Raw genomic sequence first — 17,621 nt, forward strand, 5'->3', positions numbered from 1 at the left:
TTGTTAGTCACTTAGTAAACAGCATCTACATACGTGCATGTAAGAATGACTCGGTTACAGGAATGCACCAAGCCTATAAAGAAGTTAAAGCAGGCGTATGGTAAGTCTGTGAAAATATACTGCAAGTTGGAAATGTCTATATAACTCTATATAATAATAATAATAATAATAATAATAATAATAATAATAATAATAATAAACGTCCCTAATTTGTAAATTATCTGAGGTGGCCATGTTTGTTCTGGGAGTTGGTGGATTGTGTGGGCCTGACACTCACAAGTAAAATTACTTTATTTGTAATGTTATTATTTATTTATTTTTAACATTTTTCATTTATTTGCAATATATAACAAACACAAATTTTACTGTTATAGATTATTTTTTCAAAGTTGGTCAGAGGTATTTGTCCTTTTGTGCTGAAGACATGACTAAATAATGGCACATGAAGTTTTTATATCAATTATCAGTTTTTATATCAATTTTAAATTTATATCAAGCCTTCATGACAAAAATCTGCGTTTGTACTACTCTGCAAACAGGTGCCTGTAGTTTACATTGTGTTAAACAGTTTGTTCAAAGTTTATAGGAACCATGCAGGAAAATGAAAATGCACAAGGAAACTTTAGATGATCCAGTCAGAGAAAACAGCTATTAATGATACCAAGGCGTCGATAAAATGCTGCTAATCTAATGTTTTAAATCATTTTTAAGTGGTTTCATTTGTATTGTTCACTGTATGATGTTTGAGCAGTATAACATCACACCAGTAGGTGGGATTAAGGCGCTAAAGTTCACCAAAGTTTCTCCTCTATATTTTACATCATATTTTGCGTAAATTTGTTTCACTCGTGCGTTTTAGACAGATTTTGGACTTAACTACAGGACAGAAGAGTTTCATCTGACTTCACTGGCTAAAAGAGCTGTTTAAGGAGTGGAACATGTTCGCATCAGCACAGTATTACAGTCTGTGTAGACTTTGGTGAAATAATATATTATAATAAACAAAACAAGACATGACTCCGTATCCACTGAACAGAAGTTCATTAACAGTTTGTGTAAAAATAATGTGCATCGATAAAAAAAATAAATATATATACAAAACAACAAGACATGAGTCCGTATCCACTGAACAGAAGTTCATTAACAGGGTGTTGCTTAAAAAAGACGCTTCCTTTTAAGCCCTTTAGCTCTATTAAGTCTCCGGATGTCTCCAGCGCGGATCTTAATGGCTTTATTCCTCACTTTGCCTTGAGGAGCAGGAATCCCTTCCTCTACCTGTTTAGGCGTCTGAGTGGCACTGGGTTTCTTAGCCACGTCCATGTCCATGACCACAAAGTCCTCACGAGGCGGAAGCATTGAGGAATAGACAATTTGGCTGCGCTTTGGTGGGGCCACGTTGGTGACCCTTTTCCTGTCAGGCGACTTGCGGCAGCTGATGTCTATTAGAAAATTACACAGCATCAGAAGGACAACTGCTACGAACAGGCAGATCACCACAAAGCTGCCGACGCTGTACGCGTTCCGGAGACCTTCATAGGATATTTTGTACAGGAAAGCCCTGTAGGTTAAGGATAGACCCTGTGGAATGACAGGAGCAGGAATAACAGGCGCCATCGTCACTTGTTTGCTTGCTTGGATTTCAGCCGAAACTCCACTCAAAAGAAAAGTTATCTATGGATAAATCTCAAATTCAAGTCTATGGAACCCACCGCGAATCCATGTTTATAAACAAATTCGCGAATCTTTGTTTAGATACAGGTTCCGTGACGTCACAGATAAATCTATGACGCCACAAAACAAGCACGTTCGAGTATTTTTAGACCGAATTTCCGGCCTTTTTTTGTTACACACAGATGTATGTGAAATAAAAATAATTATCTTTATGTATACGTGTTGCTCAAAATTATGGCATATGACATGAGACAATTTACAGTGAAGTATTTAAAACTAGGAAAATCGACTGCGGTTAAACTCGCCGCACGTATATTTCACGGGCGCGGCTTTTAGATGCTTAGCGGTAATAGTAAAATCAATTACACAATATACAATACTATTTGTTAGTTGATAAACTATTTCACATCATTTGAGCTTGACCTAATGCATAGAGAAAATAAAATTCAACCAATTTTACTGTAGTATTTTGGAATAATCCCTCTTTAAAGTCATCATATCTTGCAATTTAATTGTGCTATCAGGATCTTTTTTAATCCATTATAAAATGGACATTTTATCATGTTAGCTGATGAAACACTTATATCACTTCAGCATTTTAACAAATAAAATCATTCATTAAAGTAAAATATTTATTATATTTATATATTTATTTTGGAAACTAAAGACAGTAGTAACTTTAATTATCATAAAGGTGATGGGAATTTCTCAAATTTAAAATTTGTGAATTTTCTATTAATTACTGTAAAACTTGTCAACGTAAGGAGACACAGGAACATAATATTATGTTCTAACTTTACAATTAGAACCGGACAGTCTTTATGTTAAGAAAGCCAAAGGTTCATATATATGTTCTAAACTAAATGGATGGAAGAGGATGAGAAAAGTACCTTTTAATTTTGTAAATAGAAAAAAGACGTCAATCGAGCAATTCAATTTTTCACTGACGATACATGATACAGTGAATGTACAGATCCTACATTAATAAGCAAGGAAATCTATCAATTTTACAGTGGCTTGTATTTTTCCAGCTTCTTCTTTAATAAAATAAAAAAATTCATTCCCCCACATTGATAATGATTGGAGAAATCACTGTGATGCTGACTTACGTATTAAAGAACTTGACTCAGCGTTTCAAAACTTTAAGATAAATAAATCTGGCCCTGATGGCCTCACATCTTTCAGGTTTTGGTGGAGGGTTTTATCCTTCCTTTCTTTTCTCGATGTGGGTATGGCCTCGGGTTGGCCAGGGCCTTTGTGCAGATTTCATGGCTTGGCTTTGGACGTGGCTCGGCTGTGGGGGTCACTCGGCCCCCCTGGCTACACTGCCATGTTCTGCAACATGAAAAACCCTTGTTACCTGATTTCCTGGTCTGATTTTCCACTCCATGGAGGCAGCAGAAAATGATCAGAGATACTTGAATGACTTTTGACCAATAACATTGCTCAATAGTGATTAAAACATTTTCATACATATGAATATTAACAGATTAAAGGTGGGCATTAATAATTTAATTAACAAGTCATTATCAGTCTTTCTTAAGGGGAGATCTATTCATAATAATATAAGGTTGGAGATGGACTTGTAAATTAACTTAATAGAGAATGATGAATGCATTTTATTTTTGGATTTTTAAAAAAGGCCTTTGATATGATAGAACACTTTTTAAATCCCTTCAACATTTCGGTTTTGTTGATCAGTTTGTTTGTATTATAAAAAATATTTTACAAAGATATGTATAGCTCACTTTCTCTCCCTTTTGGTTCTACACAAATATTTCTGATTAGTCATGAAATAAGGCAGGGATTCCCATTATCCTCTTTTTTTAATTTATTTTAGCTGTAGATATGCTATCCACTCTGGGTAATCATGATTTATTGGTAAAGAAATTTATTTGGAAGACTTCAACTAGCAGATGACACTACACTACTACTATCCTCTCTTAAGACCCTCTGCAGTTTGCCTACAGAGCCAGCAGGCCAGTAGATGATGCAATAAACATGAGACCTCCACTTCACCCCACAGCACCTGGACTCCCCTGGAACCTATGCTAGGATCCTGTTTGTGGTAGATTTTAGGAAGAACCCACCCCTGTCACTCTGTGTGACTCACCTGTGACAACTGTGGACTCCTTCTGTTACCTGGGAATCATCATCAGCCAGAACCTCAAGTGGGAATTGAACATAAACCCTGTTGTTAAAAAAAGCAGCGGATGTATTTCCTGTGGCAGCTGAAGAAGTTGAATTTGAAGAAGTTCAACCTACCAAAGGCTATGATGGTGCACTTCTACCCCTCCATTGTTAAGTCTATACTCACCTCCTCCATCACCATTTGGTACTCTGCTGCCACTGGCAAAGACAAGAGCAGGATGCAGAGTCATTCGCTCTGCTGAGAAGGCGATCGGCTGCAATCTACCACCTCTTCAGGATCTGTACACTTCCAGGAGCCTTAAGCATGTAGTTAAGATTGTGGCTCTCATCCTGGACATAATCTCATTTGAGGCACTCCCCTCTGGCAGAAGATTGCGATGTCCAAAACCAAGACCAAAACTTCACGCCAAAAAAAAACAGCTTCTATATATCCGCAACTGGCCTAATCAAAAACATTCAGGACCCAGCATGGTCTGTTATTTGCCACCTTGGACATTGATAAACTCACCACTGTTCAGATACATTACATTCATGTTTACAATTCCGACTTTCTTCCAGTTGTAATATATGTAATATTTTTAATTGTATATTTGTACTTTGCAACTCCTACATTAGTGTACAATTCATGTCTCTATACTTGTTTAAATCTAATTGGTTTTTTTTTGTAAAACTTTGCTTATAAACTTTTTTTTTAATAACCTTTCTTATATTTATGCTTCCTCTCATCTAGTAATATGCACCAACACACCAAGACATGTGGGCATGTGGTAGATTAGTGGTTAAGGTGTTGGGCTACCAATGGGAAGGTTGTGAGTTCGATACCAGGTCCACAAATCTGCCACTGTTGGACCCCTGAGCAAGGCCCTTAACCCTACTTAACTTAATGTAAGTCAATCTGCCAAATGCTGTAAATGTAAACACAAATTTCTGTACATGTAGACTTTACAGTTTCTGATTCTGACCCCACTAACAAAGGATATGTTGCAAAAATATATACATTTCCAGATGTATGCAAGTTTTAAATGTATAAATTTATCCCTAATGAGTCAGAGGCAAGAGTGGCAAAAAAAAAAACCTGTGATGATATGAGGAGAAGTCTTGACAGGAACCAAATTCAAAGGATAGTGATTATAAATAATTTCCTAAATTGCCAATTATTTTTGTAATTTACCAATAAATGATCATCATACTTTTTAAAATGTTCATAGTTAAAAAGAAACATTTTAAGGAACAAGTAAGTATAGCTACTTAACCTATAGCATTCATGTGAACAGGAACTAACTCCCATTCATGTGAACGGAAACGTACTGACTGTTTCTGTTACAAAACAGACGCTTTTTACTTAAATGTTAAATAAATGCCTCCTAACAAAAAATGTTATGCCAACAATTATATATATATTACTTTGTTATACAACTAAAAATGTATAATTCACTGATCATTACATGTTGATGATACAGTAGATTGTCAGCTATGAATGAGCTGTTATAGGAACATTAACATATTAAAAGGGGTGCGTTAGTAAAAACCATAATCATTTATTTTACAGACTTAAATATTCAGACCTAGGGTGCTGTAGTAACAGTGGATTAGTTATCACATTTGCCTTGAAGCTACTGGTTGGAGGTTTGACACCTGCCTCTGCCCTTTGTCAACCGAGTTTCCATGTTCTCCCAGTACTATGTTTCCTCCCCTAGTCTTAAGATATGCATTGTCCCAAGACATTGGCATCTCTAAATTGTCTATTGTGCATGAATGGATATGCCCTGTGATGGGATGAAGCGTGTCCCCTGCCTTGTGCCCTGAGTCCTCTGGGGTAGGCTCCAGGTTCCCTGCAACCCTTGTGTAATGTATGGATGAATGGAAGGATGAATGCTATCGTAAAAACAGCTTCTGATTTGCTGTCCTTCAGGTGTGAAGCAGGAAAAATGTACTGTATGCTGCTTTAAATACAGTATAATGACTCCAAATGGAAAATGGCTTCCTATATGCCTATCCTTTGAGAACTGTCCTCTCAGCCACAAGGTAATCCTGCATCACACTTGGTGTCTCTGGAACAAGTTTGAGATCTACCATGACCACACCCAGGATAAAGTAGTTACTGAAGATAAATTAATGATAAAATTCTTCTAATGCGTCTTTTGATTTGTACATGAATTGTCCAGGAAAAAGCACAATTAACAAATCTGTCAAAAAAGCTGCAAAATGTATAGAAATAAAAAAAAACCATATATTACACTGCATATTATTTTACATTTATATTTACAACCATATATCTAAACAAACCTAGCACCATTTCCCAGGCTCCAAGCAGGATCAATCAGAACAGTAAAGTAAAATAAGGGCAACAGGTTATCATAACACTTTCATACAGGGTTAATAAAATGCTATCCAACACAGAGTAAAAAAATTATAATTATAATTATAAATTATATACGTAAACTGCAGGTGAAGCTTGTCCTCATATATGGGTATAATGCACTGAATACTTTTTTAAGAAGCTCTTAAATTTATAAAAGTGATTGTCCTTAGCATTCCCCTCCTTTACATCCCTGAACCCTAAGGCATATTATCCAGCAACTACATGCAAACTGATTAGGTAAATATTGCATTATTAGCATGATAAGAGGCAGTGTGGAACCATCCATGGCGTGTAAGAAGTTATGCTTTTACATATAGTACTATGTTTACTCAAAGCACACTTTTAAGGCCTACACCATAAGCAAAAGTGATGCCCCAAACAAAATCCAGTTCAATCTGGAATAGCCAAAAACAAAACATCACACAAAACATTTACAAACATAGTTAATAATACTTCATGTCAGCATACACTGTGACTTTTATATACAGTAGTAAAAAGACATGTCTCATAGGTCATGCCATTGTAATTTATCAGTGTTAGAAAGTTCCCAGGCAAACAGGATTAATCCCCCAGGTTTGTGACAGGAAGAACAGGAGGACCCTCTTTGTCATGGCATCAATTCACAGTTACAGCTTTTCCGTTGCTCACAGAAAGTGTTGTGTTATAATACTCATCCTCAAAAAAAGCGTGAGCTTGTTTGAAACATAGAGTCAGGGAAAGTCAGTCCCACACTTAATACCACTGTATCAAAGTTTATATCATATAAAAATAGAATTTTCTACAAAGGAGAAATTGCTAACATTGCAGTTAGCAGTTGTAGTACCATAGAGTATGTCATTTAGTTTTGATTTGGAAACTTTCATGTGTCACTTGGTGACACCAGGTGACAAACTCAAATCTTAGTATCTCTCCAAGGTCTCGCAGAACACGAATGCCAGCCACTCTGTTGTGTCTAAACGATGGTTCCGAGTGCTGACATCTGAGAGCTACACTAAATGAGAAGATTGATGAATAATGTTTGTGTGGAGCAATCGAGTGGTCTCCGGTGCTAGTACGATGTTGTTGGGTTTCGACTTAGGCCATAGTGTACCGTTAGTATGCTCAAAGTGATTGGACATTGCCTCAGATATTTGTGAGCTTGCAGTCTCGCTGTCTCCGTTATCCATACCATCAGGTTCTATTTGGCCCCTGGACAACTCAGACCCTTCATCAACTGGCCTCAAATCATCTATGTCGTCTATCTGTGTGTGGTAGTTTGAATTTAAAGGGGAACGGTGCCCTCTGCTGCCTGTTCTGCTACTAGTTATGCTTCCTCCTCCGGATTGCGGTCTACCATCTGCTGGTAGAATGGCGCTACCATTCCGAGACCTGATAATTTCAGCAGTCTGCTCCATTGGAAAAGCAGAAACTGGTAGAGGTGGGTGGAATGGGCTATCCTATAAATGAAAAAAAAAAAACAAAACAAGGAAAAGATAAATACAGTGAAAAGACCACCAACCAGCCCGCTCTCCTCTATCCCATGGCAGCTAGTAACTGGGGAGGGTGCTTGAAGCTGGTAACTTACCAATTTAGTAATTAGTATGGGAGAGATTTCAAATCATTAAGGGAATCTTCCACCTTATATTATATATATGGTGATAAGCTTAAAAATGCAATGCAGGAGTACAAAATGGAGATGCAGAGATTTATACTCTCTGAGACCTAGCTCAGCTAGTTAACAATCCATAAAATGAAAACATAATACAATAGTGTTGGCATTTGTATTAGCTATAACAAACTGCCAGAGTGCCACTGTTGGAACATCGAGCAATCTGTAGCCGTTAGCTGCTATAATTAATATTTCAACACAAAGGTTTATGGATTGGAAAGCGACAAATGCCTCAATTGTGCTCTAGCACAGTTATAACTGCTTTTGAATGTATGTGAAACACAAGTATGAGGATGAACAGCATAATATTTATGCCATTTATCAGTAATAGTGTACATACCAGATCGCCAATCCTGGCATAAGGCTCCATTTTCGGTCGACTAGAAACTCTCTCTTCATCTTTCTCTCTGTCCATCATTCGCTCCCTGCCTCTTCTGGACGAGTTACAAATGGCAGGTCGACCCAGAGAGTCTAGTCCTACAGTGGAATGACTGTCTCGAGAACGGGGACGGTCCTGTTTTTATGTTGATATTCATAATGCATGTGAAATAAACACACACAAAAAATCAATGACAACTAAATTCAATTCCATCTAAAACTAATTAAAGTGTTTGTGTGGAAAAAAAACTGAACCAACCAGTGAACTGAGACTGTTATGAATTATTCCTTCAACTCTTAATGGGATGGACTCTTCCATCTGATAAAAGAAGAGAGGGAAAGGTAGAGGGTAACAACAAGAAATGTAATATGCAATTAATGAATGCATAATTCATAATAAATCCACTGTTGCAGGGATGTTATAGTGGGAGCTTTGGCTCATACATGGTATTTATTTTCAGTGCTGGTGGAGGCAACTCTTCTGATCGAGGCCTGTCTGGATAGGGTACTAATTTCTTCTCTGAGAGAGAGAGAGAGAGAGAGAGAGAGAGAGAGAGAGAGAGAGAGAGAGAGAGAGAGAGAGAGAGAGAGAGAGAGATCTGTTACAAATGTTCTTTACTAGAGATAATGGTTAAAGCATTGAATACTCTATGATGAATGAAATAAATTAAAATATGGACTATTAAATTATGTTTTTTCACTGAATGTGATGTATTGATATTCACAAGTCCTGTGTAGTAAACAGTGAATAAATGGCCAAAAAATGTTTCTTCTTACTTTTTCTCATCCAGCTCCATAGCCAGTTTTTTGGTTATTTTTTTGTGATGTTGGTTTACTGTTATTACTACAATCACTAGAATGACCACCAACAAGCCTGCAACTCCTCCAATGATGATAAGCAGGAGGCTGTCAAACGTTGTCGGGGGTTTTTTTTCCGCTGTTGTATACAAGGACACACAGAGACACAACAAACACACACCTGTTAGTCTTTGCACCTTCTCCAACTCTAGTCCTCTAATATAGTCTGGTAAAAAAAAGAAAAAAAAAGAAGGGCAGTGCATGTCGTTGTGCCACCACTAGAGGTCAGTAATGAGAAGGACATGAAACGATAAAGCACCAAAACCAGAAAAAAGGAAATGAAGCTTTGATATAGCACATAAAATGTTAGCTAAGTGCAATAATACAATAATAAACATTTTCATTATTAAAAGTATAATATTAAATAATAAATGTTAACTACAGTATGGTGTAAATTTCAGTCCTTTATTTTTCGTGTTTGGTATTAACTGAATAAAGGCAGACCAGTTTTTGCAATTTTCAATGATCAAAAACAATAGGATAGACAGTATTTTATTAAAAACGGGGATACATACCTGTTACTTCTATTCTTATGTCCACTTTCCCAGACCCCACAGTATTAGTTGCTACACATTCGTACACTCCCTTGTCTGTAAATCTGAGTGGCCTGTCAAACCTCAGAATTTCCTTTGCCAAGGTCACGCCATCTGGTAAACCGCCATCTTTCCTGTGTAATGGACAAATGTTGTTATATGCATATTTCTATTTATCCTGAGAGCAGAGGTAATATGGACAGAGGCAGTGTGCACCCTTCACGATTTAGCAAAGGTCTGATTTCCATTCATAGTATTCAACTCACACCGATCATGAACTATGCTTCATTTCTACAGTCTATGAAAATACAATGAAGTCTGTTGTAAATGCTTTACATGATGCATTACATGATGCATAGATAAGCTTGCACAAAATCAACAAGAGAACTGTTGTGTTCCATTATCCAGGCTCAGACATACTGCTCTATGACTCTTCTCGCAGTGTGCTGTACGTCTTAAATGTCCATCCTTTCCAAACCTATGTCTACTCATTCACTAATCATCTGTTGTTTTTCCAACTTTCTCCTCCACCTCTCCCTCCTTCGTGTGAAAATGCGTGTGTTCGTGTGTGTTCTTGACGGTTTTGCACAAGCTGGAACATGACACTAGGATGCACTTACTTTACTTGCTTTGCATTTGCACCAAGCAGATACAGAACAGGTTCTACCACTTAGGGTGCTTGCCAAAATGTTTAATGAGCGTGTGTGAGTGTTTGTGTGTTAAAAGACAAAGTTCAGGAACCAAGAATCTAACTGCCCAAATGTGCTTGAAGGCTTATACGGACAATTGCAAAATTAGGGATCTGTTTTATGGCATAATTACAAAACAAATGTTATCTTAAAGGGAAAAAAGAGATTCATACAAATGAATTCTGATGAAAATTCACATCAGTGAGGTCATTAAAGTCAACAAACTGCGTACAGGAGAGTTCGATCTGGCTAAGAAGTGATTCAATCAGGGTGTGTTAATGAATTTTGGTTGAATCACTGACATACCACACCTTGAGCCAGGATTACTGTGGCATTTAGGAAGGGAGCAAACACACACAAACAACAGCCTTTCTTTGGATGGAGCTAGGGAAAAACAAGTATTATTTATCTAGTTTTTACTAGCTGCTTATCCAATCATAGGTTGAAATTAATGTGTACGTCTAGAACAAAATTTCAGAGATCCAAATGTCTCCAAACATTCTTCTCCTTGACTCCAATTGCCATGACACGTTTTGAATATTGAACTCTTGTAGTTTATAGGTTTTTAAAAATGAAACTTGAAGTAATCTATTGTCTTGACTACTTAAAACAAAGATTATCTTCAAGTTGAGTTTAGTCCCATTTTTAAGGCAGCAGGTGAACTTTCGTTTGAACCAGAAAATTGAAATGTCTTACAGTGTAGGGGAAATTAACACATTTTTTATCAAAAAGTCTTTCAAAATTTGTAATTCTTGTCATGTCCACACAGGACAGAAACAACACTTCCCAGAAACCATAATGGTGGGAGGATTGACTCCACATTACCCTTCCTTTCTGGTTCCGCATCATGAACACAAAAGACTGTGTCTGATTTAGCATATTTTGAGCCAGGTAGGTAGGAGACAGTGAAAAGTAAACTGGGAAAAACTTTGACCAGTGCGTTTGGTAATGGTTTAGATGTTTAACCATTGAGAGCTGCTCTAGGTTCTTGTAGATAGTTAAAAAAGACCAATGGGTGCGATTTGACCTAACATAGTTTATAGTTTTTTCAGCCTTTGACAAAAGAAGAGCATGTTGGTATACCAGAAAAAGAAACAGCACAAAGATCATTTAAAGGAACGTATTCGAAAGTGCAACCATGACAAAAGGCGTATTAACATGAGTCCATCATGAGCGTGAGAGGCATCTCTGTGTGTGTTTACAAAGAAATGGCAATCAAGTATATGGCAAGAAAAGGCAAGTAATGCTTTGTTAAATGCATTTTTCTAAAACATGTACATTTTTCATATGTATGGACACTTTTAGGACACTCTGTACTATACTAACTGTACTTTTAAAAATACACCTTACTTATTTGCTTTTTTATTATATTTGTATTAGCTTGATTTCACAGAACCCCACATTAGGACAAATTTCAGACATCTGCCATCAAACACAATCAAGAAAGCATTAAAAGTTGTATTAATTTGTTTTCAGCTACAAAGTGTGATTATCTGAAGTTTGCACTTTTTTTAGTTTCACCTGCTTATTTATTTTATGTGCTTTCCAAAACAATAAAAAAATATATAGACAGTGTCAGACAGCCGTAGTAACTTACCTGGACCAGGTGAAGTTGTGTGGTTTGGGGTTTCCTCCACCATTGCACTGTAGTTGAGCACCCTCAAGACCCACATACCAGTTCTCATCATATCCTGAGACTGTTGCATCCGGAGGGTCTAATACACACACACACACACACACACACACACACACACACACACACACACACACACACACACACACACACACACACACACACACACAAACACACACAAACACACACACAAACACACACACAATACAGATACATGTATAATATATGTATATAAATGCTTCAGTTGTTTTTTGATGAACATAAAATTAGCTGACACATTAAAGTTGGTGGTGTTAATAATATTTAATAATATTGATAGTAATAATATAAAAAATAATTACACTATATTATGTGTTACTACTGAAAACCACATTGTTAAAAACTAATGCAAAACACTCTATTCATGCGGTCACACCCAAACGGTGTTTAGTTCATTTCTTGTAAGATGTTAAGACAATGAATCAGACAGAAACTGGGTAGTCACAGTCCTGAGACAGACACAAAACAGATGCTAGGAGCCAGCCACTACATGTTAAAACACAAGTTCAAACTAAATGGAACTAGTAGTTGTAATTGGATATTTAATTGTATTTGGATATTTAAGGGCAAAATAGCCAATTAAGTGTAGGGATGGTGGAAATCTAATCTCTTAAATCTTAAAATTAAACTGGCATGCCGTCTGTGGGTAACAACTACAATGACAACCTCCACAAAACATGATGAGGTTAAACTCACAGTGCACCACAAGCTGATTGCTGATCCTCCGTGGACTTTCTAGAGATGGGTGCCAGATCAGACAGTCCAGCTTACGCCCGTTCATACTCCTCAGAGGGTGAAGGGAGTACTGGATAGAAGAGACGCCGTTGTCCAGACTGCGGTTCTGGCTCTGGCCCGGTAGATCTGTATCCCATGAGAGACCCGGCTGAGGCTTTGCCATTGCACGGCATGTGGCAGCCAGACGAAACGACTGTCCCTCTACTAGAACAATAGGGTCCAATGTGGAGATGGGTTTAGCTGAGGAGGAAAAAAACACAAAACATTTAGATTTAGTACTAAAAAAAAAGAGCGTATTAGTTTATATACAATATCTCACAAAAGTAAGTACACCCCTCACACTTTTCATGTGACAACACTGAAGAAATGACACTTTGCTACAAAGTGAATGTACAGCTTGTATAACAGTGTAAATTTGCTGTCTTCTCAAAATAACTCAACACAAATGTACACTGTTATACAAGCTGTAAACTGTAAACTCACTAGTTTACATTGTAGAAAAGTCTTATTTCTTCAGTGTTGTCAGTAAAAGGTATAATAAAATATTTACAAAAATGTGAGGGGTGTACTTACTTCTGTGAGATACTGTACAAACCTAGCTGCATGGTACAGTACATACACTACAGAAAATGACACCTTAGCCATTTACAATATATAGACTCTAGTCAAATGTATCTACTATTTCTTATTATGCAATAAAAACTTCTTGACTTGACAATAACCAGATGTAATATCATGCAGCCTATTTCTAGACACATGTTGCTATATTTAAGCTTTAATTTTCTTATACTATTGTCACTTTAAAGATTTAAAATAATCAACCAAGAGAACAAGAAAATGTAAAGCATAAATGTAGTTGAACATAGAAATAGAATTAATCATTTATAATTTGATATATTATAATTGTTTAATAAGATTCCCAATATTTGAACTCGTTATGATGTCAGATGAAGTTCTGCAGTGTATCAACAGAATGTGTCATTTAGGCCAAACTGTACGTTATCATTGTTTACGCTCTATTGATGAGGAAAATATCATCTTAAAAGTGTCCAAAAACAACCAAATAAAAACCTCGTTTCCCTCAAATAATATGCCCTTTATTCAAAGTCATTTTAGAGAAAAACGCATATTTAAATGCTGACGATAAGTTGAAAATGTTGAATACTGAATTTTTCAACTCTCCCTACAGCTCACTGGTTGTACTTTTTAACCTTTACTGACTTGAGGGAGGACTAATGAGGTTTGATTTTCAGTTTTAGATGATACAAGTTACAAGGACATTATCGTTTTTATGACATTATAATAGTCATGTATCAGTTCCCACACAATAGCCAGCTTTCCCTTATCACATTATCGCAACGCCTGCAGTTGGTTAGTGACTGACAGGAAAAAGAATATTCCATCCCCCCTACCCAGAGAGGCATTGCAGGGACAATACGGTGAAAGTACAAAAACATAATAAAACCTTTTAACCTTTATTCACTTCATCAGAGGACCAATGACCAACCTCTACTGTGGCATTAAACAGCAGTCCACTAATTTGATCCGGCAAGCATTGCTCTAAGTCTGCTATGCTAGTCTTTAGGCCAAAACAGTTATATTTACTTCCTGCTGTTAGTTAGTGTGTAACACCCAGCAATGATTCATTTTTTGTTCGATGGAGCAAAAATAAACCACACATTTGGCCATATTTTGTCTGAAATATCAGTTAATCTATAGAACTGGGGTATAAGCACAATGTCACACTTATTGTACAGTCATGTGTTCCAGCCTGGCTGTAATATCCTGCTATTCAGTACCACTCTACTGCACTCTTGCTCATGCGATATTGCGTAAGTATTATTCCATGATAGAGTCTGATACTGCCTTGCCCTGAAGTTACAGTATGTACTGTCATGAAGATAATTCTGAAATATATGCAATTACTACGTCTTGACCGGCATGCACACTATAAGTCACCAGACAGACTAATCTAATACATTTGTGTATGTTTGATTTTGCCTAATTTTGCATCATGAATGTAGGGAGCTGGCATTCATTGCATTTTAAACATAATTGATTAATATACTGTATAACCAGTTTAAAACATGAAACACTGTTTCTGACAGTTTCTGCCTCTGTACCTTAATAGTACGCTATGTAATGTTTCAGATTTTTCAGACTTTAATAATGCATGTATATAATAATCCATGTATGTCTAGTAAATGATTTATGGTGCCAACGCTGAGTGTAAAGTGGGAATACACCCTGGATGAGATGCCAGGCTATCACAGGGCACCATGCATAAACTCATTCATAATTATGGGCAATTTAGAGTAAGCAGTACACCTTCTGACACACTTCGGGGTAAACAGAGGAAGCCCACACAAACATAGGTGGAATATTTCTCATTTTGTTTGGCCTGGATATTTGCCCTTCCTCAGTCAGAACAGAGCTACCCTGTACATTAGCAGGCAACTCATAAGGCATAATTAACATTAAAGTAAATATGTGATCAGTTTAGAGAAATGCAAACAAGGATAGTCTGGGTTGTTTTTTTCTTCAATTCACCTTCTCTGCAGTTTGTTCATCTGCCCGTTCCCACCCACTAACCAGCTCTCCCTAGGAGAAAGGTGAGAGCAAACACATGCTTCTTCTGTGACATGTGACACGGACTACCACATCTTTTCAGACTGCTGCTCATGCTGCACCACAGGGCAGTGTAACACTCTCAACAGAATAAACTGCTCTCTTCCTCATACATGAGTTCACAAACATCAGCAATTGGCTAGTGTAATGATTGACAATGGGTAAACACAACACTTTTATACCAGATTATATGTCCCTTGGCATTGTAGGGTGTACTCAAGTCTTGATATTAGCAGGAAGGATGGATTACAGAAATATATGCAAATACTTACTCCACACAGTAAGAGACACCTGAGTCTTCATGGTTCCACTAGGAAATATAGAAAGGGTACATTTATAACGTCCCTCATCTGAAAGCAGTGTGTTGCGGATGATCAGAGCAGAGTTCGTCATGGGGTTGCTGTCTTCAAAGCTCACACGGCCATAATAAGCAGGAAATTCTAAAAAAGAAACAGAAAAGGAAAATTAAAACTCTGACAGCAGTAACATTAACAAGGCTTTCTGATCTGGAAGTCACCAGGAGTCAAGGTTAAATGACAACTTCATTAGGGAAATACAATAAATATCTCAGCTCTCTAATGACAAAGCTGGTGATAACCATAACATCAATGTTATTTTGCAATAACTTACATTTCTCCATTCATATTCATATTCGTACCTGCCCTTGCCACTACTCATAAAGGGGGAATTTTTAGTACTTTTTTTTTAATTATTCATGAATATTGTGGGTGTAATGTATAACATTTTATAAGATTTAACATATATAAATAGTTTTTAGATTTTCAAATGTACACTGCACGGGCCCTTTAATTTAAAGACACATACCTCAGCTTAAAAGTAAGTTAGTACCTTATTTTCTAAGTATGTAAACATCACACAAATGAATACAAGAAATGTTTTCTACCTAGCTGTCCTTCCTTCTTATGTGCGGTTATGATCTGCTCTTCGGTCCCATCTGATTTAATGTACGCCCAGATAACCTGGAAGATCGTCTCATCTTTTGATGGCTGAAACTTACAAGGCAGGTGTGCCGCTTCTTCTGCTAATGTATACACAGTCTCACTTGGGGGTTTCACAATTTCTCCCCCATTTACACAAATCACTACAAGATGGAAAGAGAGAACAAAAAAAACAGAAAGACTATTGAATTGTATCCTAATGTCAAACTTTTAGAATGCAAATAAAACCATGTGCACACATGATAGTGAAAATGTTTTCCTTGCTCAAAGCAAAAATTGTCAAATATAATACAAATAATATTGTAAACTAATTTGAGCCAGCATTTTCATCATTTACTGGGCAAGTGCCCATAAATACTAATAAAGGAGCCATCACAAAAACAAAAACGTTCAAGCCGTTGGACTGGGAAGCCTACACAAAAGGGTGAAGTAGATGCTTGCAAAAAAAAATAAAAAAATAATATGGAACAATACAGAAGGGAGTGAGAATGATAGAAGGGCGGTGCTAAGAACTTGAGAGTCTAGAGAGAAATCTAATGGATGAAGGAAAGATATGCTGTTAAACTTGTTCAGTTCCTCATTATTAATTAACTTAGGTTGGCAATGAAAACTCATGCAGAGGTCAGTGTCCTGTGTGCACCATAATCCTCTGATAGTATAGCTGAAGGTTTGAGTAACATTTATTTGTGAATTTATTTCATTTCAAATATCACCTCCTTGGGGGTGTTCAGCATAGAGCAATTAATAAATAAAATTCTATGGATTAAAAAAAATGGTTGAATTTTCCCAATTTTATATTTCCATTTTGCCAAATGTGCTTCACTGCATCACTACCATCAACTAGAGCTAGAAATCTGAAGTACATTCCTTTTGACGTTGAAAAATAAATGAGTCACGGAAATGAACCTGAGACATTTCATGAAACACTATACAAAAAGAGATATTCCGTACACCATGTCTCATGTTACATCGTTTGTTTACTAAAATAAACTCTGCACTACATACAAATCAGTGTCTATTGGTCAGTGATACTACTTTACGTCATACCCATCAAACAGAGTCTCCATGTAGCATTTAACATGTGAGGTGCAACACAGGTTTTTAAAAGACACATCTGTATAATAGGAAATGTATATTCCCCATTGTTATATTTTGCCATTTGACCAATTTAATAGATATTATTTAAAAGTGCATGAGAGTGTTAATTATTTTTGCTAAATTATTTAAAACTGATTTGTATTTGTTTTAGTACTAAAGCTCATTCTGACATGATATCTTATTTTGTTAATTATGTATCATGACAAAATTTCCACATACTATGGGTCAAAGCCCTAATA

The 17,621-nt window shown here is 36.6% G+C and overlaps 1 protein-coding gene across 1 annotated transcript in view; it reads right to left on the reverse strand.

Annotated features, from left to right (window-relative positions):
• Nucleotides 1-5,344: 5,344 nt before the first annotated feature.
• nectin4a (nectin cell adhesion molecule 4a) overlaps nucleotides 5,345-17,621 on the reverse strand; it is a 13,668-nt gene continuing 1,391 nt past the window's right edge. The window contains exons 2-11 of the mRNA XM_027169270.2: nucleotides 16,230-16,427; nucleotides 15,598-15,765; nucleotides 12,659-12,937; nucleotides 11,888-12,005; nucleotides 9,584-9,735; nucleotides 8,988-9,147; nucleotides 8,655-8,730; nucleotides 8,470-8,529; nucleotides 8,173-8,346; nucleotides 5,345-7,620 (exon numbers count right to left, since the gene is read on the reverse strand). Coding sequence (XP_027025071.1) covers nucleotides 7,171-7,620; nucleotides 8,173-8,346; nucleotides 8,470-8,529; nucleotides 8,655-8,730; nucleotides 8,988-9,147; nucleotides 9,584-9,735; nucleotides 11,888-12,005; nucleotides 12,659-12,937; nucleotides 15,598-15,765; nucleotides 16,230-16,427 — 1,835 coding nt within the window. The 3' untranslated portion in view covers nucleotides 5,345-7,170. The remainder of the gene's footprint in view (nucleotides 7,621-8,172; nucleotides 8,347-8,469; nucleotides 8,530-8,654; nucleotides 8,731-8,987; nucleotides 9,148-9,583; nucleotides 9,736-11,887; nucleotides 12,006-12,658; nucleotides 12,938-15,597; nucleotides 15,766-16,229; nucleotides 16,428-17,621) is intronic.

The sequence above is a fragment of the Tachysurus fulvidraco genome, chromosome 1 (assembly GCF_022655615.1).
Source record: "Tachysurus fulvidraco isolate hzauxx_2018 chromosome 1, HZAU_PFXX_2.0, whole genome shotgun sequence".
Lineage (NCBI taxonomy): Eukaryota > Metazoa > Chordata > Actinopteri > Siluriformes > Bagridae > Tachysurus > Tachysurus fulvidraco.